Source organism: Seriola dumerili, unplaced genomic scaffold (genome assembly GCF_002260705.1).
Source record: "Seriola dumerili isolate Sdu_G_001 unplaced genomic scaffold, Sdu_1.0 BDQW01000036.1, whole genome shotgun sequence".
Lineage (NCBI taxonomy): Eukaryota > Metazoa > Chordata > Actinopteri > Carangiformes > Carangidae > Seriola > Seriola dumerili.
This window is the reverse complement of record NW_019174291.1, coordinates 73246-93880: the sequence shown is the minus strand read 5'-3', so window position 1 is coordinate 93880 and position 20635 is coordinate 73246. Positions and strand designations below refer to the sequence as shown.

The 20635-nt window shown below is 43.3% G+C and overlaps 2 protein-coding genes across 3 annotated transcripts; one reads left to right on the top strand and one right to left on the bottom strand.

Moving 5' to 3' along the window:
• Window positions 1-95: 95 nt before the first annotated feature.
• Window positions 96-5389, bottom strand: napa (NSF attachment protein alpha). The gene is made up of 11 exons (XM_022738561.1): window positions 5156-5389; window positions 4121-4200; window positions 3897-4013; window positions 3422-3468; window positions 3199-3276; window positions 3002-3057; window positions 2709-2793; window positions 2503-2607; window positions 2350-2418; window positions 1842-1892; window positions 96-1348 (listed from the first exon to the last, which is right to left on the bottom strand). The coding sequence occupies exons 1-11, from the start codon at window positions 5251-5253 to the stop codon at window positions 1247-1249; spliced, it is 888 nt and encodes a 295-aa protein (XP_022594282.1). The 5' UTR covers window positions 5254-5389; the 3' UTR covers window positions 96-1246.
• A 2281-nt stretch (window positions 5390-7670) lies between these two features.
• Window positions 7671-20087, top strand: bicra (BRD4 interacting chromatin remodeling complex associated protein). 2 transcript variants are annotated; one of them, XM_022738671.1, is made up of 14 exons: window positions 7671-7705; window positions 9661-9706; window positions 9808-9853; window positions 10741-12828; window positions 13016-13204; window positions 14616-15242; window positions 15540-15732; window positions 15831-15928; window positions 16088-16222; window positions 16333-16382; window positions 16472-16620; window positions 16721-16815; window positions 16917-17019; window positions 17126-20087. In XM_022738671.1, the coding sequence occupies exons 2-14, from the start codon at window positions 9666-9668 to the stop codon at window positions 19009-19011; spliced, it is 5700 nt and encodes a 1899-aa protein (XP_022594392.1). In that variant the 5' UTR covers window positions 7671-7705; window positions 9661-9665; the 3' UTR covers window positions 19012-20087. The 2 variants fall into 2 exon arrangements, with proteins under 2 accessions (XP_022594392.1, XP_022594391.1); XM_022738670.1 differs by having other exon boundaries at window positions 16914-17019.
• The last annotated feature ends 548 nt before the right edge of the window (window positions 20088-20635 follow it).

Sequence of the window (20635 nt, the reverse complement as noted above, 5' to 3'; positions counted from 1 at the left end):
CTTGGGCAGCGTTGTGAACACATGCAGGTGCAGGTCTGTACATGAGATCAGGTGATCAGGTGATCAGAGCAGGCAGATGTAGGCCACGCCCAGGATGATGTACTAAGACAGGTTTATTCAAACGTTTAACAGGAAACATCACTAATATACAAAGTATTTAAGACCAATTGTCTATTGACAAAAATCACCAGGATACATGAGCACAGTGTTCAGATCAGTAAAGCTCCTTTTTCTTCATTGTATTGCATCTTGTGCAGGCCTGAAAAAATGTTTTTTTTCAGCCTGTTTAGTTATGACAACAAACAAACAAATGAGACAATTTAAAAAAAAAAAAAAAAAAAACACTTGAGAAATAATCCCTATATAGTGGAAATCAGCTGTTCTGGTTCTCTCATCGGTACCAAACCATGCAAATGTTCACAAAAGTGATGAGCTTTTTTTCTCCTTCTTTTGTGGAATAAAAGCACTTTAAACGGAAGTGACAAAAACAAATTAGCTAATCAATTTATAACGCTTGATAAAAGCAATGATTTTTCAATTTATTTTTTTCATCAAATCTTAGCTGTTCAAGTCCTGAGAACTTTGCAGTATAAGGCAGAGGGGGTATTTGCCATGGAGTAACTTCCGAAACTCTTGGCCTCTCTGCTTGGAGGAGCTCCACAGCTGAGATGAAGTGCTGTTTAATTAGAGATGCCCTGATATGACCTACAGTATACTTGAGCACTCAAAGTACCAAAAGCCAATGTGACTGCTTTAGTCAATACTGGCATTTTGGTCCGTTCAGTTCAGTCTAAAGCACATTCTGGAAAATATATTTTGTAGATCGAAGTGTTAGTAAGTTGGCAACCTCTCATCCATTTTATAATAATGAAAATAAAAATAAAGCCTTTATTACGCAACTCTGCTGGTATGAGTATTTGGTATTGCAGCCCAATTATGAAAATCTTAAAATTGTGCCAATACCTGTATCATAATAATATACAACAACATACTGTGCGCAGTATGCACTCAGGAAAATAGTGTTACCTATAAAGACCATAATTTTTGGAGCATTGAGTTGAGAATATTAAAAAGGCAAGAAGAAAATACTGCAGATGGTAGGAAGGAAACACAGTATTTGTGAAGGAATATCAGGGTCTAATGGTCAAAGAGTTAAGATTGCTGCTAGAATGAAAGTGACAGGCTCAAGGCAAAACAAAGGATGCAAGTCTGTTGTAAAGGACTTGAGGACAAACACGGGGGGAAGTCAGCGGAGGTCACTCTCATCATCCTGTATGGTTTTCTTGATGCGGAGAAGCATGGTGGTGAGCCACTGGTCCAACCGTGAAATGGTGTCGTATTCCTTCACCTGAGACATGAGCAGTGAATATTATGTTAGAAAGCACCACACCAACAAGGTTGGGGTGTATGGTTTGGCATTTGTGTTCTGGTTTCTATTCCCCAGTAGAAAAACACAAAACAATCTGTTTTTTTTGTTTGTTTTTTTTATTGTATGCGCTCCTGCTTACTGACTTCATCAGTTCAGTGTCGAGAAATAATTATTAATCTTTAAGATAGAAGGAGGTTCACACTGACACATTCTGATTCACATGATTTATAGCTGAAGTTCATTGTATCTAAAGACTCTAGTCAATTAGGCAATTAGTCATTTTTGCTGGTATCCCAACACTTCACTCACAGGTAATCATGTTGGCACTAAAGCATATTGACCCAGAAACACTGTACAAAAACTGATGTCAGCCTAGGATGTTTAAAATTACTGATGCAGAAACTTCAAACAGCCTCAATTAAAAACCTTGGCTACATGCCTTTATTCTGCTGAAAGAAAACTGTCTACTCACCGAATCAGTGTAGGCTTCCACATTCTGTTCTTCATAGGCATCTAGAAGTTTCTGTTTAGATAAAAACATTTTTTTACAACAATGCTGTAGTCAAAAATACATCCTGAGGGTTACAGAAAATGCAGATAATGAGGTGGCAAAACAACAGGCTACAACACAAAGTCTATATGCCTGTAATCATTATAAAAATAATTTTTACTCCTACAGTTTAAACACCAGCATGACTTTCTTACTCCAAACAGGACTGTTGAGGGAAGGCCTTAACTGTACTAAGCTGATTGGTGCTTACATTAAGTTACTGAGGGGCATGTAGATTTTAGCAAGTTCAAGCACCTGTCATCAACAATGTTTAATGCAAACAACAAAAGAGACCAGAGTGGAAAGAAAGAGAAAGCAGCAGTCAGTCAGTTGGAAGGTTTATATCCATCAGCCTCATCTCTCTATACCTAGAGGATTATTCTGTGTTTTTGTTGAAGGATTTTAGAGCCAAAACACCACCAAAGCCTACCTTCATCAGTTTGCATTCTCTCGAGTCTGAAAAGGCTGGAAACATTTCTTCGTACTTCTGCACAGCAAGCTGGGTGACAAGAGAATGAATATTAGAGCAGTGGCTCATGTTACAATTGTTGCACGTGGAAACAAGTTCAGTGCTACGGCTTACTTTTGCGTTCAGCATGTCTACACAGAAGTGACAGAGTGCTGCCTTGAAGAAGTGATCCTTGGCACTGTATTTCAGGAGCGTACTGTCCATTGCGTGCGTTCCGACCTAAAAATCACAAAGTACAATTCAGGTGAGTTTTGTTACTGCAGCCCCTGGAAAGACTGATAACATGGTGAGATGAAGGCTGCTGGTGAGCATGATCTCACTTGTTCATAGATCTCAATAGCTTTTTGGTACTGCTCCAGCTGAGCTGCGTAGGTTGCTACTTTCAGAAGGCACTTGTTCGCTGAACTAAAAAGGAAAATCAAGAAGCTTCTCAGTTGACACATGTTCACAGAAATCAAGGGGCAAAAACCAAGTCAAGCAATGCAACTGCACGGTTATAAAACAAAGATGTAAAATGAAAACAAATGAGAACTAAATGAAAAGAAAAAATATATACATCAACCTATAAAACATCACACCCTAAGAGGAAACATTACACATTCAAAATAGTCACCTGGTGGATTCTTCCCCTTTGTAATAATCTGCTGCTTGTTCATAATGAGCAATGGCCTGCAATGGAAGTTGGACAAATTTGGACATATTAGCATTTAACAAGAGATTATTTGACGGTTTCAAACAACTGATCAGCAGTTTAACTGGAAGCAGATTAAAAGGTAAAATAATTAACAATAAACAGTTATTTAATCTGACCTTGTCGATGTCCACCAGCTCTGTCTCATATATTTCAGCAATGGTGATATGATGTTTGGCTGCGATGGTGAAGCGCCCCTAAATCCAAAAAAAAAAAAAAAAACCAGGGGAAAAAGATCAACAGGAAGCAATACATGATACATAAAAAATATCAGATGCTAAATGTTGTCAAATTCTGTCATTTAAAGAAACTAAGAAGAATCCCCCCCGTTTATAGACTCACCATGTCGGTGTAAATCTCAATAGCTCGGTTTAGGCAGTTTATGGCCTCTGTTGGAAAAAAAAACCAAAATACTTAGACAACTACATATTTTCAGATCCCATGACTGCAATACAATAAAATCAATAAAAGAAAGGCAACCAGTAGTGAGAGCTGCAAGTTTAAAGGTCCAATTAAACAATGTTCCTGTTCCTAAATGTGTCTAAAGGATGGTGACCACTGGTCTTGAAGTCATTATTTATTTATACTTTTCACCAGGGCAAAGCATTCATTAGCCCACATCCCCATTTGTTAACTGCACTGTGGGAAAAGTCATAAATAATGCTGTTAAAGCTCTTTGTCTGGAACATCTCAATGACATTATTTGACATCAGCTTTATGAACATGGTCCACTTGAATTGGTAAAGCAGTTTTAATGGGCATTACAAGTGAACCTCAGTGGTTATATATCTCAAGGGTGGTGATGAGTAATGATTACCTTGTGGATCTGCTTTTTTGAAGGCGTTTCCAGCATCTATGAAGTTAGTGGCTGCATCGTGTTTGCTCTGCATCTGCAGGTGAAGGCGAGCAGCTTGGGAGAATGCATTTCCTGCAGCTGAAAATAAAAATGTTACATGTTAGAGGATTGAAAGTCTTTCCAGACATAAACAAGGAAAGGGCAATCATCATTACCGTTTGAATGAACAAGTGTAATCATCTTACCACACCAATTTTTGGCCATTTTGTACATGTTGGCTGCCCTCACATACATGTCACACGCCTCTTCCAGCTTGGAGGAACCTCTGTAACAGCACACATGTTTAATTTAACAATGCAATAATGATTTTTAGTCATAGATATGAATAATATATGGATATTTGGGGGCATGCCACTTCACTGACAGAGACATTAACTGTTCACTAAGATAAAGACAGTCAAATAAGTTCAAAACGTTGTCTAATTTCAACTCCCAGTTGCAATTATGTGATGCAACATTATGACAAATTATTATTAATATCATGACAATGTTATCATATTATCCAGAACCAGTTACATGTACACTTGCGACTTCAAGCTTTACCACCAACTCCTTCTGCGTTTCATAACCATGTGGCTGTTGCATACATACACAACACATAAGCAGCCTCTGAGCAGGAACACGTAAGAGTTAAATAAAAACCACCTTGAATATTTTTTTTCATTGTTATATCCATGCTGGGCTGGTGGGTGGGGATGCAACTCACAAATCCGTTTACTCTGTTAATGTAAACAATTGTGATTGACATATGATTTGCACCTCACGACCGAGTGGCCTTGCTAAATTTTTCCAGGTGGTGGCGCTACAGCTGTAACACTTCAGCCAATACCCAAAATTAAATGGTACACAATTTCTCTTTTATTATAGGCTCATCCACTCCTGACATAATGAAGCCACCCTCAAACAGACGTTGCAGCAGCTGACACTGAGGTCCGGTTACTGCGGCATGCAGGTTTATTTCAGTTATTTTCAGATATGCGTTCTGCAGTGATCCGAGGGAAGATAATGCTGCGTATGTTGCTCAACTTCACCGCTGGCCACACTTACATAACACTGGTCACAACAACTTGACGTTAGATACAGTGAAGCCCAATGTTGCAGCGGAGTTAGACTTGTTGTTGTTGTTTTTGTTTTTGCTGTTTTTGACAGCTAACCACCTTCCGCTTAGTTGGCCTTAGCTTGGCAATATTAGCTCAACAGTAGTTAGCCGACATACTCACCCAAACAGCGCTCCGAAAAACGACTGCGATGACTTTACTTTCTTTTCGGCCTCAGTCATTAGAGCCGTTGCTTCTTTTTCTTTCCCACTATTATCCATTTTCGTGTTGTTGCTCTGATTCTGAGGAGGGACGAGGGAATGCGAAAGCCAACAACTTGCTAACCAGTGCTAGCAGCGACGGGTTTGCCTTGTCACATCACCGGCAGCGAAGTAACCATCACCTCTGTCATGTGACATGGGCTGCTGAAGACTCTGGTGCTGCGTTCAGTGCTCTTCGTAAGCGCCATTTTCCATATTTGTTTGTTAGAGATTGCTGCTTAATTCAGTAACGATGAAACACGCCAAATATGAACCGTAATACGGCCTAAATTACGATGATACCAATACTACTAATGCACTATGCACTTTGTCACTTTGCACTGTCTGACCCATCCAATACTCTTGTCTTGTTTTTAACTGTATATATATTTATATTTATATTTATATTTATATTTATGTACCAAGTAGCATTGTAAACCGGAGACATATTCCTTGTATGTGTCACATGAATTGTCCCTGGGGGATTAATAAAGTATCTATCTATCTATCTATCTATCTATCTATCTATCTATCTATCTATCTATCTATCTATCTATCTATCTATCTATCTACATACTTGACCAATAAAGCAGATTCTGATTCTGAGATTCTGATTCTAATCATTTTCATATATTGTCAATCAACTTCTCAAGCATACCATTTGTAATTCTTCACCAGCATATAAGGGAAATATTTCTGACAACACTAAAAGGCATCTTATAATAAATGTATAGCCCATATAAAATAATGATAATATCTAACTTGACTCTTTCACTTGCTTATCTAATTTATAAAGCAATGCACAAATGCCATATGGTAATGAACCAAAAATACTCTCTTGGCTCCTGGTGAAATCTAATGAACATCAGACAATACCTATATACTATTGTACATACTGTATATTAGGCTATTCAAATTATCCTGATAAGCTATATCATGTCATGTCATTTGATAATTTACATAGTAAGTAAATTAATTTAAGTAATTGTCTTTACATTATTATATATGTATATATTATATGTAACTGAAAGAAAAACAATTGTAGATGTAAAGTAGTCTTATTTCTTCTCAGGATGCTTATAAATTGCAAATTAATGTTGTGAAGTTTTGGTAGTTGTTTCTGAACCTACGTAATTATACTGTATGGTTAGATGATGTTGCAACATTTAGGTTTTATGCACAAAATATGTAAGAAGTCAAACAAAGAGGAGAAGGAAGATTTAGCCTACTTCTTTATGTTAGTGAGATCCCTTTAGCAGCTCAGCTTTGAAATCTGGGTGAAGAGAGCATTCCTTCACTTTCCCCACCAACATTTTTCCCACAGCCTGTTTAGGGATTTATATCATAAACCCTCTGATGTCAGACTTACTTTTCTTGCCTATCTCCTATTTCTTAAACATTAGGACTACAATACTGCAGCTGAGTAAAACTGTAATGGTTACAAAGCACTTGGTTGATGGTTTAAGGATATTATGTGACATTATTCATTTTGTTAGTTGTGATCATCTGCTTATTCAAGGTCTTGCCACAACATCTACAGCATTTAGGACCAAACACTAACTGTGTTACTGACATCTGATTCATCTATCCCTCTTCGGCCATCTAAATGTAGACCTTTTTTGTTCACTGTCCCACTGCATGATATGATCTTGTACTTTAGGTCATAAACAGATGGTCATGAACTGATCATGGTTGGTATGTAAGCCTTTAGCTTGATTACTTGCCTTTTGAATTATATAAATGATGTAATACAAAGCAGGATCATTATAAGGTTTATGGGCCCCATCCTGCCTGAAAAGACAGCTTTCCCAATGGTTTGTTAAGGTGCTTGATAGCAAAGTATTCCCAAAACATGACATGTTCAGCATAAATGACTCTTGGTGTAAGAGGATTGCATATCTATCTATCTATCTATCTATCTATCTATCTATCTATCTATCTATCTATCTATCTACACACACACACACACACACACACACACACACACTTATAGCTGTGATTTCTGTGAGACAAACTGCAGTCTCTTAGTCTAACTAGACATTGGTGTTGAGGATTGACAGAGCCACACTTTAAAAAGTTTGTGCAAGTACTGTATGTACAACTTTGTCTTGACATTTTTCTATTGATCAGGAATGCAGCGCATACGGTCTGATTGGTCACCCATGTTTCCAGGGTTTTTTTCACGAGATCCGCTTGTTTGATTACAATACACAAGCACACATTTATTATTTTGTTATTTTTACTCCACCCTTAAAGCAAAAGAGTAGCACACAAAGTTCACTCAGGAAAAATGTTCAACCTCAAACTTCAACCTCTGGTGAGAATGAATGTCGATAAGGAGCACAGAGGAGCCACAGATTTCAATCAGGCAAAACGGAAGTCTGCTGTTTCCTGCCTGTAGTTGGGTCCTGTACAGCAGCCCGTGCGAGGCTGTCCTGGAGACCCCGCGCTGCCTGCACCTCTATCGTCTCGGGTGAGTTTGTTATAAAACAGCATTTTTCTCAATTAATCCGAATAACTCTAACAAACCTGCGGTATTTACGCACTGCGGACAACCCGCAAACTGCACCGCTACCGTAATCGAAACGCCACGCTACTGCACGACCCGGCAAACATAGTCATTTTCCACCGAATTCCCAAGCATACCCCCCTCATCCAAGAGTATTCCAACATTAACTCATATTTTGCTTGCAAGAGGAGACAGATAGCTCGCCACGCAATTGCGTTTACACTTCAAAGCAAACAATACTGCCTTTTCTTGGTTGAATCGAGGTGCCGCTGTACAATACGAGTGTTAAAAATGTGTCAGTCGGTGGTTTGTTTTGAATGTCAAAGGCTCAAGCTAGCCGTACGTCTGAATATTGTTGATAGCTGCTTGGCTTAGCAGGCTAGCTAGCTAAGCTAACGAAATTCAACCCAGATGCATCAAAATGCTGGAAATAGAGGTGAAACGGGTTTTTGAAATCAAGCGTTTTATTAAAGTAAAGTCTTAAGACAGTCGTATGGTGGCTAATTAAGGTGTGTTGTAACGAATCGGCAAAATATGCATGGAAGGCTCTTTGAAAACACCAGCTAGCATGTAGCTAGCCGCTTGCAGTGTCCCCATTCATATCCTGCGCACTGGCTCTGCTCTGACCGAGTAATGGCTACGATCCGCTGCATTTTTAGAGCGGCAACCGCGGATATGTCCCCGTCGTAACCACGGTTATATGTTCGCTTGCATTATTTGGCGACTAGCTGTGATTATGTTACTGAAAGTGTTGTGCACAGTTGTTGAGACTTGTGGTGAATCCAGCTACAGCCCGCACTCGAAATCTTTCCAAGCTTTGTGAAAACCGCGCGTTTTCAGTTTGTTGTCTATTTCCATCCGCTGTTTCTCGTTGTAAAGCAAACATCTGCTGCTTGATCTCCAGTGCATCAACCTTTCATAGTTGCTTCTGTGCTTGCTTTATTCTCACAAGACTCACAGCTAACTAGATGTCTGACAGCATTCGGTGATGTAACGTTTTGAGTCATTACTTATAGTTTTAATGTGGAAAAACATGGGGACATTTAAAAAAAAAAGATCCATTCACTCTTGGCATTGTTTTTTTGAGGAAGATTTTTAAACATATAGACTAACCAAAAGAACTTCTACATTTAATCTGTGGCAGAATTTGTAAAGACAATTAATACATAAAGTAATTATTTTATAACAATAAAAAAAATAAAATAAAATAAAAAACACAGTTTGAAGGTGGTTTAAGGACTGGTGTTGCAGTTAACCAAACATGTGCCCTCTACTATCTGAGTTGTTAAGATGCTTAATTCAAATTAATTAAAAGTTATTTTGGACATAAATTAGACTGTGATTGAAAAATGCAGACTAACAATTTGAAAGCAATATATTTTTTAAAAAGGGTTTTCTGTGGTTCTGTCTTGCAGTATGGAGTGCAACAACACAGCATAAAGAGCTTTATTTCCTATACAGATTAATCAATGCTGAAAGTGTGCAATAATGATATTGTTCATGAGCTTTGCTGAAAGAATTCACCAAACGTCATTTTAATTTTTGACTATTAAATGTTAAAAATGTACAACCACATGACATTACTCCTTGCCACACTGAGGTAGAAGAGCATTTGAAAAAAACATCTTACAGTTTTGTAGTTGTGCATCATCAGATGTAAATAACTTCTGTCAAAGTGTGATTATAAATCAGCACTCAAACCTCAGTCCCACTAAACAACCAAAGCGCTAAATATGGAGCTAAAATACAACATACTGTGGTGTTGTTCTAATAACAATATAATAGAAGCGTTACTATGTGTACATAGTTGAAAATATTATACATTTGGGGAATGAGTAAATTGTTGTTAATGCTGTTTTTTATGAGTGTATTGATAATGAAATAAATCTGGAATTTAAACCCTTTTTCATCTTTAACAGTTGTCATGGATGATGAAGACGGCAGGTGCCTTCTAGATGTAATTTGGTAAGTCATTATTGAAAAAGTGTTAGATCAGTTTAATATTATAACAAACTGTTCAGTCGTCTCTTTCGTCCCGTTGTGAATCACATTGTTTTCTCCTGCAGTGACCCAGAAGCTCTCAATGACTTTCTTCATGGATCTGAGACCCATGTGAGTAAGAGAGAAAAAAAAGTTCAAGAAGTCGTATCTGTTAGACTTCTGATTATTAGTAAAAAAAAAAAAGGGTTTGTAATTGATGTGATGAGGAGTGTTTGTTGTGCGCATTTTAGCTGGGGCTTGTGTGACTACGTGCTAAAGTCACTTTCAGATTATACATTGGTGTACCCTGAAACCCACGCCCTCCACTGCTTTCATTTTTTTTTTTTTTTTTTTTTATACTGCTTTCTCTGCTTAATGGTTTTCTTTGCTTTTTGATTGCACTTTTTATGGTTTCTCCCTGCCTTCCCTTTTTATTAAGCTAATTTACAAAATGAGAAATGCTAATACTAACGCTTCCCAACTCTGTGTTATTCCTGTCATTTTGCCCCCCTGTCGCCTATCTTTTCACTGGTTCTTTACGATCTGGTTCTCTGGAATGTGTTCTGTCCTTTCCTTGCCCTTCTCCTCTGTTTGATGGTCTGTATGTTTCTCTGTCCTGGTGGCTTTTGCCTGCTGGTTTGGGTGCCTTTGGTTTCTGTCTATCCTATCCTGGGTGGGTGTGTCTGTAGTTGGACACTGACGACCTTTTGGATGGTTCGAGTGACCCCTCCAGCTCGTTCTTCTCTACCACTGGGGTGAGTAAAATCCCCCAATCCTCCTCCTTCTGTTTTCTATCCCATCTATGTAGCATGCATCTCCAAATACCCTTCCTTTCCACTAACATACCTACACTCTACAAGCTTTGATTTGCTGCGACGTGACTAGAGGTTTTTTTGGGGGTTTTCATGTCTGCAATTCTGAGTTAACTTTGTTACACTCCTCACCATCACTTCTAGATCTAGCCATCAACATTCATCCATCATCCCGCTTCACTTCTCTTCTTTGTCCTCTCCGTTAAGGGCCATGTTCCAGAGGTCCAGCCTGCAGTCCAGCTGTCGGCCAGTGAGCCGGCAGGCCTGCCCAGAGTCAGTGTTGACCTGGACTTCTTGGAGGATGAAGACATCTTGGGAGGATCCCCAGGTGGTGAAGGTGGGAGCAATGGCATTGGGACAAATCACGAGCCGTGTGACATCCTGCAGCAGAGCTTGGCTGAAGCCAACATCACAGAGCAAAGCTTACAGGAGGCAGAGGCTGAGCTGGACCTGGGCTCTTTTGGAATTCCAGGCCTTACACAGGTTGTTCAGACACTGCCTGATGCCAGCCTCTCTGGGGCTGGAGGCGCTGCTGTTGGTGTAGGCATAGGTGTTGGTGTTGGGGGAACAGCAGCAATTTTCCCTGGGTCAGCCCCAAGCACCACTGCTACTCCCCCCAATGCCACAGCTGACATGCTGGGGTCAGTGCTTGCTCAGCAGGGCCTTCAGCTCCAATCCCAGGTCATGAACAAGGCCATTAGTGTTCAGCCATTTATGCAGCCTGTGGGCCTGGGAAATGTGACGCTTCAACCCATTTCAAGTCTCCAAGCTCTTCCTAATGGGAGTCAGTCTGGACATTTGGGTATCGGACAGATTCAGGTTGTGGGTCAGCCCACAGTCATGACTATCAATCAGTCTGGGCAGCCAATCCTGGCTAAAGCCATGGGTGGTTACCAGCTGCACCAGTCTGGGCCAGAGGTATCAGGTGCTGGTTCTCAGGCGGGGCTTGGAGGCTCAGGAGGTGGACTTCTGATCCAAGGTAACAAAGCCACTTTGGGATCTCCAGCTTTAAATGGACCGGCTGTTTGTGTCAGCAGCACAAACAGCAGCAGTGGCGGTACAATGACGGCTCCTGCTGGGCTTGTGGGCTTTGGCAGCAACCCTCTAAGTTCAGGAATTGGAGCTCAGACGCAAACTCAAGGCCAAATCATGCAGAACGTGATCATCCAGCGCACACCAACACCCATTCAGCCTAAACCCCCTCAGGGGGGAGCCATCCAAACGAAACTCTTCAAACAGCAGCAGCCGCAGCAGCAGCCACAGCCAGCACCCCAACCCCTGCAAAACGATGCCCACAAGGCTCTAGGGCTGCAGCAACTTCCAGTTTCTGCTGCTCAGAATGTAGCCTTCCTGACAGGAAAGGCAGGCTCCAATGTTGTCCTGAGTACTCAAGCTACAACACAAGGCCCACAGTTTCAACAGACCCTATTCAAGCAACAAGCAGCACAACCATCTGGCAAGCCCCTCAGTGTACACTTGTTAAACCAATCAGGCAGCATCGTTATTCCCCCTCAGACAGTTCTGCAAGGTCAAAATCACCAGTTTCTCCTGCCACCTCTACAGGCAGGTGGGCAGATCCTGACCCAGCACCCTGGGGGTCACATCATAACTAGCCAGGGCCCTGGTGGACAGCTCATTGCGAACCAGATTTTAACTGCGAACCAGAACATCAACTTGGGTCAGGTGTTGACTTCACAGGGCCACCCTGGGGCTGCCCACATCCTCTCTGGACCCATTCAGCTCCAGCCTGGCCAGATGGGCACACCCACCCTCTTTCAGATGCCTGTCTCATTGGCTCAGAGTCAAAGCCAGACACAGACCCACACTGTCTCAGGTCATACCCAGACAGTCATACAGGGTATGCCAATCCAGAACTCCCTAACCATGCTGAGTCAGGTGGAGGGGCTGAGCCCGGCAGTCACACTTCAGCCAGCCCTGCAACCTCAGCCAGGTGGAGTCCCCAGCAGCAGCAGCACAGGAGCAGCAACCATGGCTCAAAGCCAGCCTGGAGAGTGTGTTACTGTGCTGGGTAGCACCACAGACCAGGCTGCTCATCCCACTCAGCAGCATGTGCCGCAGTCCTCTATTCTCGCCATGCAACCGGCTTCCTCTGTGTCCGCAGCTATCACAGTACCCTCCTCTTCTCCGTCCATGTCTGTGTCCACCTCTTCCTCTGTCACAGCAGTGGGGCTGGTCCCCCCTCAGGCTCAGCACAGTCCAGGGAGGTTACTGCTCACCAACCAGGGCTCCAGCATGATCTTGAGCCAGGAGTCTCTGCAGATGTTCCTGCAACAGGTCAGTGTTCCACTCTTTGCACGTTAGCTTTAATTGTGTATAGTTAACATTGTCTTAAATATTAAATAACATGCACGGAGTGATATCTTGGTCTGACCTCTTTGGTTTACTATTTTACTCCCCCTTCCCTCCAATCCCCTTCCTCCTTCCCTCCCTCGTCCTGAAATGGTAAATGTACTCCTATCAGGAGCAGCACCACCAAACAGAGAATGAGTCAACCCCCTCTGTGGGCGTACCAGCGTCTGTAATCGTCAGCAGCAACAACATCACTGCTCTGGCCCCCGCTGTCCATGACAGCCAATTAACTGACTCTTGGGTGGGTCAGAGCCACAGTCCTTCCCCTGGCCCCTCCCACATGACAGCAGTGGTAAAGCAGGTAGAAATGCCCCTTTATGTTAAGCCCCACCCACTTGCTGCTGCTGCTGCCACAACGTTAGGGTATCTTACCTTTCCCCATCACTGCTCTATTCTTCTCTTCTGCATTAGTCATTGCTTCCATTGCTCTCACTGCTGCTGTGCAATTCCTTATGGCAAAAATTACTCATTCGCTTGCAGCTTCTGTGTGTTTCTAACATCACTTCATTTTATGTAAAGGCATGATCATTCCACTAGTTCATATGTATTGTGTTTTAGCCACTGTGCTATTTTTAATATTTAACTTTATCCATCTCTATAGAATTTGGGACTGGTAATCAAGTGCCAGTTTTTTTAAATTAAATTAATTGTTTCACTAATTTGGTATTTTTTTCATTCATTTTATGTATTGTGTGACAGTATACAAAAACCATGCTCGTGCTTAATAGAAGAGCTACCAAGGTGCTAGGTGCATCTTCTTTACCCTTTTACTAACACTAATTCAATCAACTCACCTTGCTCAATCAAATTCGATCAACTCACCTTCATCTGCCACATTACTGACCAATGACTGATCAGTCGATCCACACCTCTCAACCCTGCACATCTCATTTAGACTCTTGTGTGCTTACAGTGCCACTACCCCCTTGTAACCCTTAATCTGACCAGTGTAATAACTCCCAGACCAAAATGACATGCTCCCCTGACTCCCGTCCCTGTAGTGTTCAGATCACCTGTTACTTAACCATCACAGGCCCGCAGATCTTTACTTCTTGCTTTTGTCAACTGTTTTTCTTTTTGGCTCGCCAGATGATCATTGCTCCCCTTTTATGTGTAATCCTCCTCAAAAGCTAGAAAAAAATCATTGGGCTTCTATTACTTTTACTTCAGCATCTACTTGATTTTAAAGTCTAACACTTTGCTTTTGTATTGTTTGGTGTTTTACCCATGTTTGTGTAGTTTTGTATTGGGGTTGGGCGATAATTCCATATTTTTGTGTATTGATTTTCATTGGAATTGCTCATTGTGACAATATGAGTGTGATTAAACCCCATGTGTGAAGAGTTTTGTCTACTGCAATGCATAACAGTGGAATGCCATCACTGTAGTAAACATCACTTTAAGTATTTTACGTATGATGCATACATTTGGCATATCGTAATAAATACTGATGTGAAAAAGATGTTCTAATTAAGATTGTGATATAGTCATATCGCCCAGCCCTATTTTGTATCTAGCATCAAACCTTGAACCATGTACTAGAATCACATTTAGTAGATACTGCATGCATTTAGAAATGTAGAAGTAGTGCATGTAGAACTTTTTGTGTTTGATTTTTGTGCTTAATGTCCCAGTTTCCTCCTGTGTTCAGATATTGTTTACATTCTTGAAAGGGATATGAAAATCATTGTGTTGTGATTCCACTTCTTCAGGTACCCACCAGTGGACATCAGCAGCCTCTGAAGATCCAGGGCATGTCACCTTCAACAGCCTTGACCACTCACACCACAGCGCCCCCAGTGGCAGACAGTCCCCAGCCTTCCCAGTCTCCTCTCACTCTGAGCCAGCAGATCCAGTCACCACACCATCAGCAGCAGTCACGTCCTCCCTCTCAGCCTCAGCCTCAGTCTCAAACTCCCTCCCGCTCCTGCACACCCTCGTCTCACCCTCCACTCTTTATTGTCCATAACCAAATTGCAGAGTCCCCCCAACCAGCTGCACAAGGCCAGCCGCAGCAGACACAGCTCCAGCAGGCACACATTCAAGTTCAGCTTCAGACTCAGCCACGGCCGGCCTCTCAGCCTGCCCCCTATCAACAAGATATGCCTCCCGTGTCACAGTCACCTAAGCCTCCTCCTGCACCGCCTGCACAGCACCAGTTCACTGCATCTCCTGTCAGCACTTCTACTACAGCTGTAGTGAAAACCCAGGTTCCCATCCAGGGCCTGACAGCAGAGCAGCAGCACCACCTGCAATTAGTAGGAGCGCAAATTCAGACCCTGTCAGGCATCACCCAGCCCTCACCTCAGCAGAAACAGTTGCTGGATAAGCTGCACCAGGTATTGTCCCAGTTCCTCTCAAAATTCTCTTAATGAAAACTTGTTATGAACTTTGCATGCATTCAGAGGTCTTACCAGTTAAACCATCTTATGTATTTTGACTTCACATGCTACTTTTTCACCCCACCCCCACCCCATGCTTGAGCAGCTGAATCTCTGTAAACTGCAGTTTGGATATTGCACTTGGCCATATTGTGATTTGGATGATATTTCGATTAATTGGTTGGAAACAATTGGTTCATCTAGAGCTCCATGTGTACAAAAACATGTAAGCAAATTGTCCTGATGTGTTTTCAGGTCCAGCAGAACATCCTGCTCCAGGCCAAGCAGCCTGTTCAGCCTCAGCCTCAAGCCACCAGTCAGTTCAGTTCTCAACAAGATGTGCCTGTTGATAAAGCCGCGATTACATCAACAGCCAGCACTGGTACACCTGCTCAGCTTCCCTCTGTGCTGAAGCCGACGTCAGTGCTTGTCAAAACCCCTGCTACAGGTTAGACACAATTTACCGCTCATGATTCAAAACGGCATGTACCCTGAACACACCTTGAAATATTTCCCTTTGTAATGATTTGTTTCCTCTTATTTTAGCATCAAGTGACTTACAGGTATTCTCAGGAGCCCAAGGGCCAGCTGGAGCAATGGTAAATCAGACTGTCACTCCTGCCAGCCTTACCCAGCCTGCACAGGTAGGTAACATTACAGCCAATTCCTCCAAGGACTGGATGGTGGGCAATGTGTGTTGGTGTGTTCTAGCTGTTCTACATTTTCCTACAATTCAACACTGAATTTTTTTTTTTTTAATGTATTTTATCACTTTCTAAATTTCTTTCTAAATTTCCCCACAGGTTCAGCCAAAGCCAGGAGTGATCAGCTCAGTTGGAGGGATGACTCTGGGGAAAGGTGGAATGCAGATACAGGTGTTAGGAGCTAGTCTGACTCAAATGCCTGCTCCACAGCCCCCAGCTCCAGCACAAACTCAGGTAAAGTAGTGTCACGTCATCATAGTGACATCCCAAAAAACTGCCTCTAATGTTTAAGCGTCAGTCTGAAGATTTTAATTCTTGTTGTTCATCTTTTACCTACATCACAGACACCAACAATGAAGATGCCTTTCAGCGCAGAGCCCAGCAAAGAAGCCAGGTGTGTGCCACAGGCATTTTAAGGTTATTTTAACTGTCTCAAATCCCAGTTTTTGAGAGAAGTATTTCTTTGTACATGCCTCATTGCAGGATGCTAGAGCAGCTGAGGAAACAGCAGGGTTCAGTGCTTCACCCAAACTACAGTGCTCCTTTCCACTCTTTTGAGGACACACTGCACAGACTGCTGCCTTACCATCTCTACCAGGGAACTGCCAACTCTTCTCAAGACTATCAAAGAGGTAACCAACTCCATATCCTCTAGTGCAGGCAATATGCTGTTTAGTACCTTTCCCCCAATTTCAAGATCTTAATGAACATTTCGGTTTTTCTTGTGCACAGTGGATGATGAATTTGAGAGGGTCTCCTGTCAGCTGCTGAAAAGGACCCAGGCCATGCTGGATAAATATCGCCACTTGCTCTTTGCAGAGTCAAAAGTAAGTTTATAAACCAGCATTCTCACCAAACACCACCTTGTTGTGTCCTTTGTCCTAAATTGATATTGAACCGATGGTTTTTGGCGTTGCAACCTGAGCAGAGACTGGGCCCCTCGGCAGAGATGGTGATGATTGACCGGATGTTCATTCAGGAGGAGAAGATTGCGTTGAATCAGGACAGGATTTTGGCCAAGGAGAGACCAGGTAGCCTGACACTGTCTGTCATACATTGTTGTAGTTGTCTTCATCTAAATTGTATGCTTGTGAGCATGTGTATGCTAATGATATGATTGTGTTTGTTTAATTGCAGAGGAGTTTGTAGCAAATGCGCGCATGTTGGAGAGTGTGGTTTCATCCCAAGAGAAATCCTCATCTGCTGAGCACACCTCAGTGAGTGGAGGTGTAGCTGCTGCTGCCCCTGCTCCAGCATCTGCTGCTCCTGCCCCAGCCCCTCTTCCAAACATCACCCCAAACCCCCCACCTGCACCCGCCCAAGTTCCAGTTCCAGTTCCAGCTCCAGCTCCAGCTCCAGCTCCTGCTCCAGCCCCTGCCCCTGCTACTGCGCCTGCTCCTGCTCCTCCTCCCCCTGCTCCTGCTCCTGCTCCTCCCGCCACCAGTTCTGTTACCCCTTTTCCTCCTACCAAACTGGTAATAAAGCAGGGTGGAGGTGGAGCCTCTGTGTCTTGGTCCAGCAGCTGTCCACCACCTCCAGCCGCAGCGGGCAAGCCGGTGGCCGAACCCACCAGCCAGTGCTCCTCCTTCAGTCGAGCTCCAGCAGCATCCTCCTCTTTCTCGTCCTCGTCCTTCAATTCTCAAGCAGCCGATGATGACGACGCTCTCCCACAGAGAACCAGCAAACCGCCTATCAAGACCTACGAGGCTCGCAGGAGAATTGGCTTGAAGCTGAAGATCAAGCAGGATCAAACGGGGTTCAGTAAGGTGGTTCATAACACTGCGTTAGACCCAGTGCACACACCTCAACCTCAGCAGAGCAGCCAGTCTATATCCCAGTCTCAGACTCAGCCTCAGCCTCAGCCTGAAGCTGCTGTACCACATCCAAAGTCCCACCCTTTATCGACTCCTCCCACTACAGTCATCAGAACTCAGTCCCCCGTATGCACAGCTTCTTCTGCCTCATCAGTCACCATAGCAACCACTCAGTGTAACCCGCCACTGAGAAGTAATGTTCCTCCCAATGCAGCCCCATCTTCCTCTACCTCTTCCTCTCATACTTGGTCGTCGTCCTCCTCCTCCACCTCCTCCACTCAAATGAATGGGACGTTGGATCATCATGGTATGGGTGGGGTCAAACACAATCCTGCCTCCACTGCCAATCCCTCGCCGACAACCTGTCGCCTCCCCCTTCGAAAAACCTACCGGGAAAACATTAGTCCCCGGGTCAGACCTGGTGTCCCAGGGGGAGGAGATGAAAGTTTGTCCTACCCCAGACCCACGCCGTCACCCCCCAGGCATGAGGCCTCATCTCCTCCCTCAGAGCGGACAGTGATAGCCAGTGTGAAGGTGGAGAAAAGAGGCAGGGAGGCCTCGCACACTCACACAGAGTCAAGCCACGAAACAGGCCGTTTAGGGAGTGCAATGCAGGGGCTGGACGAAGTGGACGAGGTGTTTAACCGTGGTATCAAAACCACACAACACCATCATCTCCCACAGCTCCTAGACAAGGAAGGGGCAAAGGAGAGAGTGGCGGAGCACACAGACCAAGAGACAGATGTAAGTAAATACAAGAGGGCGGGTGGAAAAAATAGACATAGGGTAGGTGGGACTTTCAGAATGGACCAGCATGCCCCTGGGCCTCCCTCTCCAGAGTCCTCCTTCACACGAGACTCTTTACTTCCTGCCAAACGCTGCAAATCAGATTCCCCCGACATGGATAACGCCAGCTTCTCCAGCGGCAGCCCCCCGGATGACTCTCTCAACGAGCACCTTCAGTGCGCCATCGACAGCATCCTAAACCTGCAGCAGGAGCCCTCTGCCCGCGGGCACCACATTAAAGGGGGCAACAGCAGGCCCCACCAACACCAAAGCCAGCGCCCAGGGGGCTCGGCAGCTTCATCCCACAGACCCTCAGTCCCACCTCCCTCCTCTGCTTCCTCGTCGTCCTCCTTGGCCCAGCACCCTCAGGTCGGTGGCCGTGGCCACAATGGCAGCCTGGTGCCCCAGACTCAAAGCAGATAACAGCCCCTCAGCCCCAGGCCAGACTGACATGGGGGAACTAAGAGACAGATTTTGAGGCAGGGGAAGGGGGGGCACTGTGAAAACAGTATCACTGTACTACTCTGCCAAGCTGTGTTGGCTTTGTTTGTCCATTTGAATTGTCCAGACATTTCTTTGTCATTTACAGCCTTGAAGTAGACCTGTGGTGGAATAAGTGTGAGTGTGGTCCAAGGTAAAACTGTCTCTGTTAGATGCAGACTTGAAGATGCCTGCCGTTTTGTATGTGTTCTGTCAGCCAAGCTCGAGAAACAAGAAGAAATTGTCAGAGGTTGCTGTTCTCTTTCTTTCTTCCTTTTTCACTTTTCACCTTTTCTTTTTCTCATCCACCATTCATACATTCCTTTTCATGTGGCCTGAGCACCAGCCCACAACGGTTCATCTCCTGGTTTAAACAGCCCCAATGAGCATCAGGCAGCTTGTTTTAACAGTTCAGAAGACAACAACGTTCTCTAACTTGGTTACGTGCAGCTGAGAGGCAAACGAGAATGCTGTAAAAGGTCATAATACACACAGTGTCTTCCTTTACCAACCAAATTGAATCGTCTTATCACACAGATAATGCTGCCCTCCTGATGCAAACTGCACATGCTAAAATGATACAGGCCACCTCTTTATCAAGATTAAATTTCTTTAGACTGTAAAATAAACTGGGACGCTCAGTCGTCACACTCGTCTTCAATTGGCAAAATCAAGTAGCCTCATCCTCCATTATGCCTGCATTTCATATAGACACCACATGCATTTTAAAAGTAAAACATATTGAGAAAATAATTTGGATAATTGTGAAGTTTTATGTAAATGAACGTGTAATGAAATTCAGTTATATTCTGTTTCTGATGTCAGATGATTTTCCAGGTTCTTGTTTTTAGACAATGCCTCCACACACACCTGCCCCACCCCCCACCCCCTGTTACGTTTGATGCCAGGTTAGGACATAGTGCGTTTTAGTCAGCAGGGGGCAGGCCAGTTTTAACTGTTGATTTTCTGTGTTTTCAGTCTGTTTGTTTTCTGCAACTGTATCCCTGCCTGTGTGCGTGTGTGTGTGTGTGTGTGTGTGTGTGTGTGTGTGTGTGTGTGTGTTTGTGCGCGTGTGTGTGTTTGTGTTTGTTTCTTTCTTCTTTTTCTTTTTCTTTTGTCTTTTCTTTGTCTTTTTTAAGCCTGGTGGACAATTCAAACACAAGCACAAGCATTGAAATGGAAAAAAAGGAACAATAATAATGTACAAAAAGACCGTGAGAGAATTTGAAGTATAGTATTACAGATTAATTTTGTATTGTATTTATTGTGTATAATGACACTTTTTAAAAAGAAATGTACATTTAGTAAAACTGTAAATTAAACCTTGCTTCTTTTATGAAACATTGCAGGCCATCTAGTCATTTGTCCAGCTGTTCAGTGATTCCTGATCTTCTGGATACATTCCTTTGAGTGACTAATGATGACTGAGGAGTACTGTATGATGGTAGTGGGGGGGGGGGGGGGGCGGCCGCAGCAGTGGGACGTGTCCTCTATGAGACAGCCAGCAGGTGGTGCATGGATGTGGAAAAGTAGAGCTTATTTGTGTGATTCATTGCCTGGAAGGTTC

What these genes read in the sequence shown, in the direction of transcription:
- napa (XM_022738561.1), bottom strand. Translation starts at nt 5,253, where the DNA reads ATGGATAATAGTGGGAAAGAAAAAGAAGCAACGGCTCTAATGACTGAG. An exon ending in AATGGCCAAAAATTGGTGTG is followed by an intron (nt 4,014 to 4,120) that starts GTAAGATGATTA and finishes TTTTATTTTCAG; the next exon opens with CTGCAGGAAATGCATTCTCC. An exon ending in CTATTGAGATCTATGAACAA is followed by an intron (nt 2,608 to 2,708) that starts GTGAGATCATGC and finishes TGTGATTTTTAG; the next exon opens with GTCGGAACGCACGCAATGGA.
- bicra (XM_022738670.1), top strand. Translation starts at nt 9,666, where the DNA reads ATGGATGATGAAGACGGCAGGTGCCTTCTAGATGTAATTTG. An exon ending in TGACAGCAGTGGTAAAGCAG is followed by an intron (nt 13,205 to 14,615) that starts GTAGAAATGCCC and finishes CCACTTCTTCAG; the next exon opens with GTACCCACCAGTGGACATCA. An exon ending in TTCTCAAGACTATCAAAGAG is followed by an intron (nt 16,621 to 16,720) that starts GTAACCAACTCC and finishes TCTTGTGCACAG; the next exon opens with TGGATGATGAATTTGAGAGG.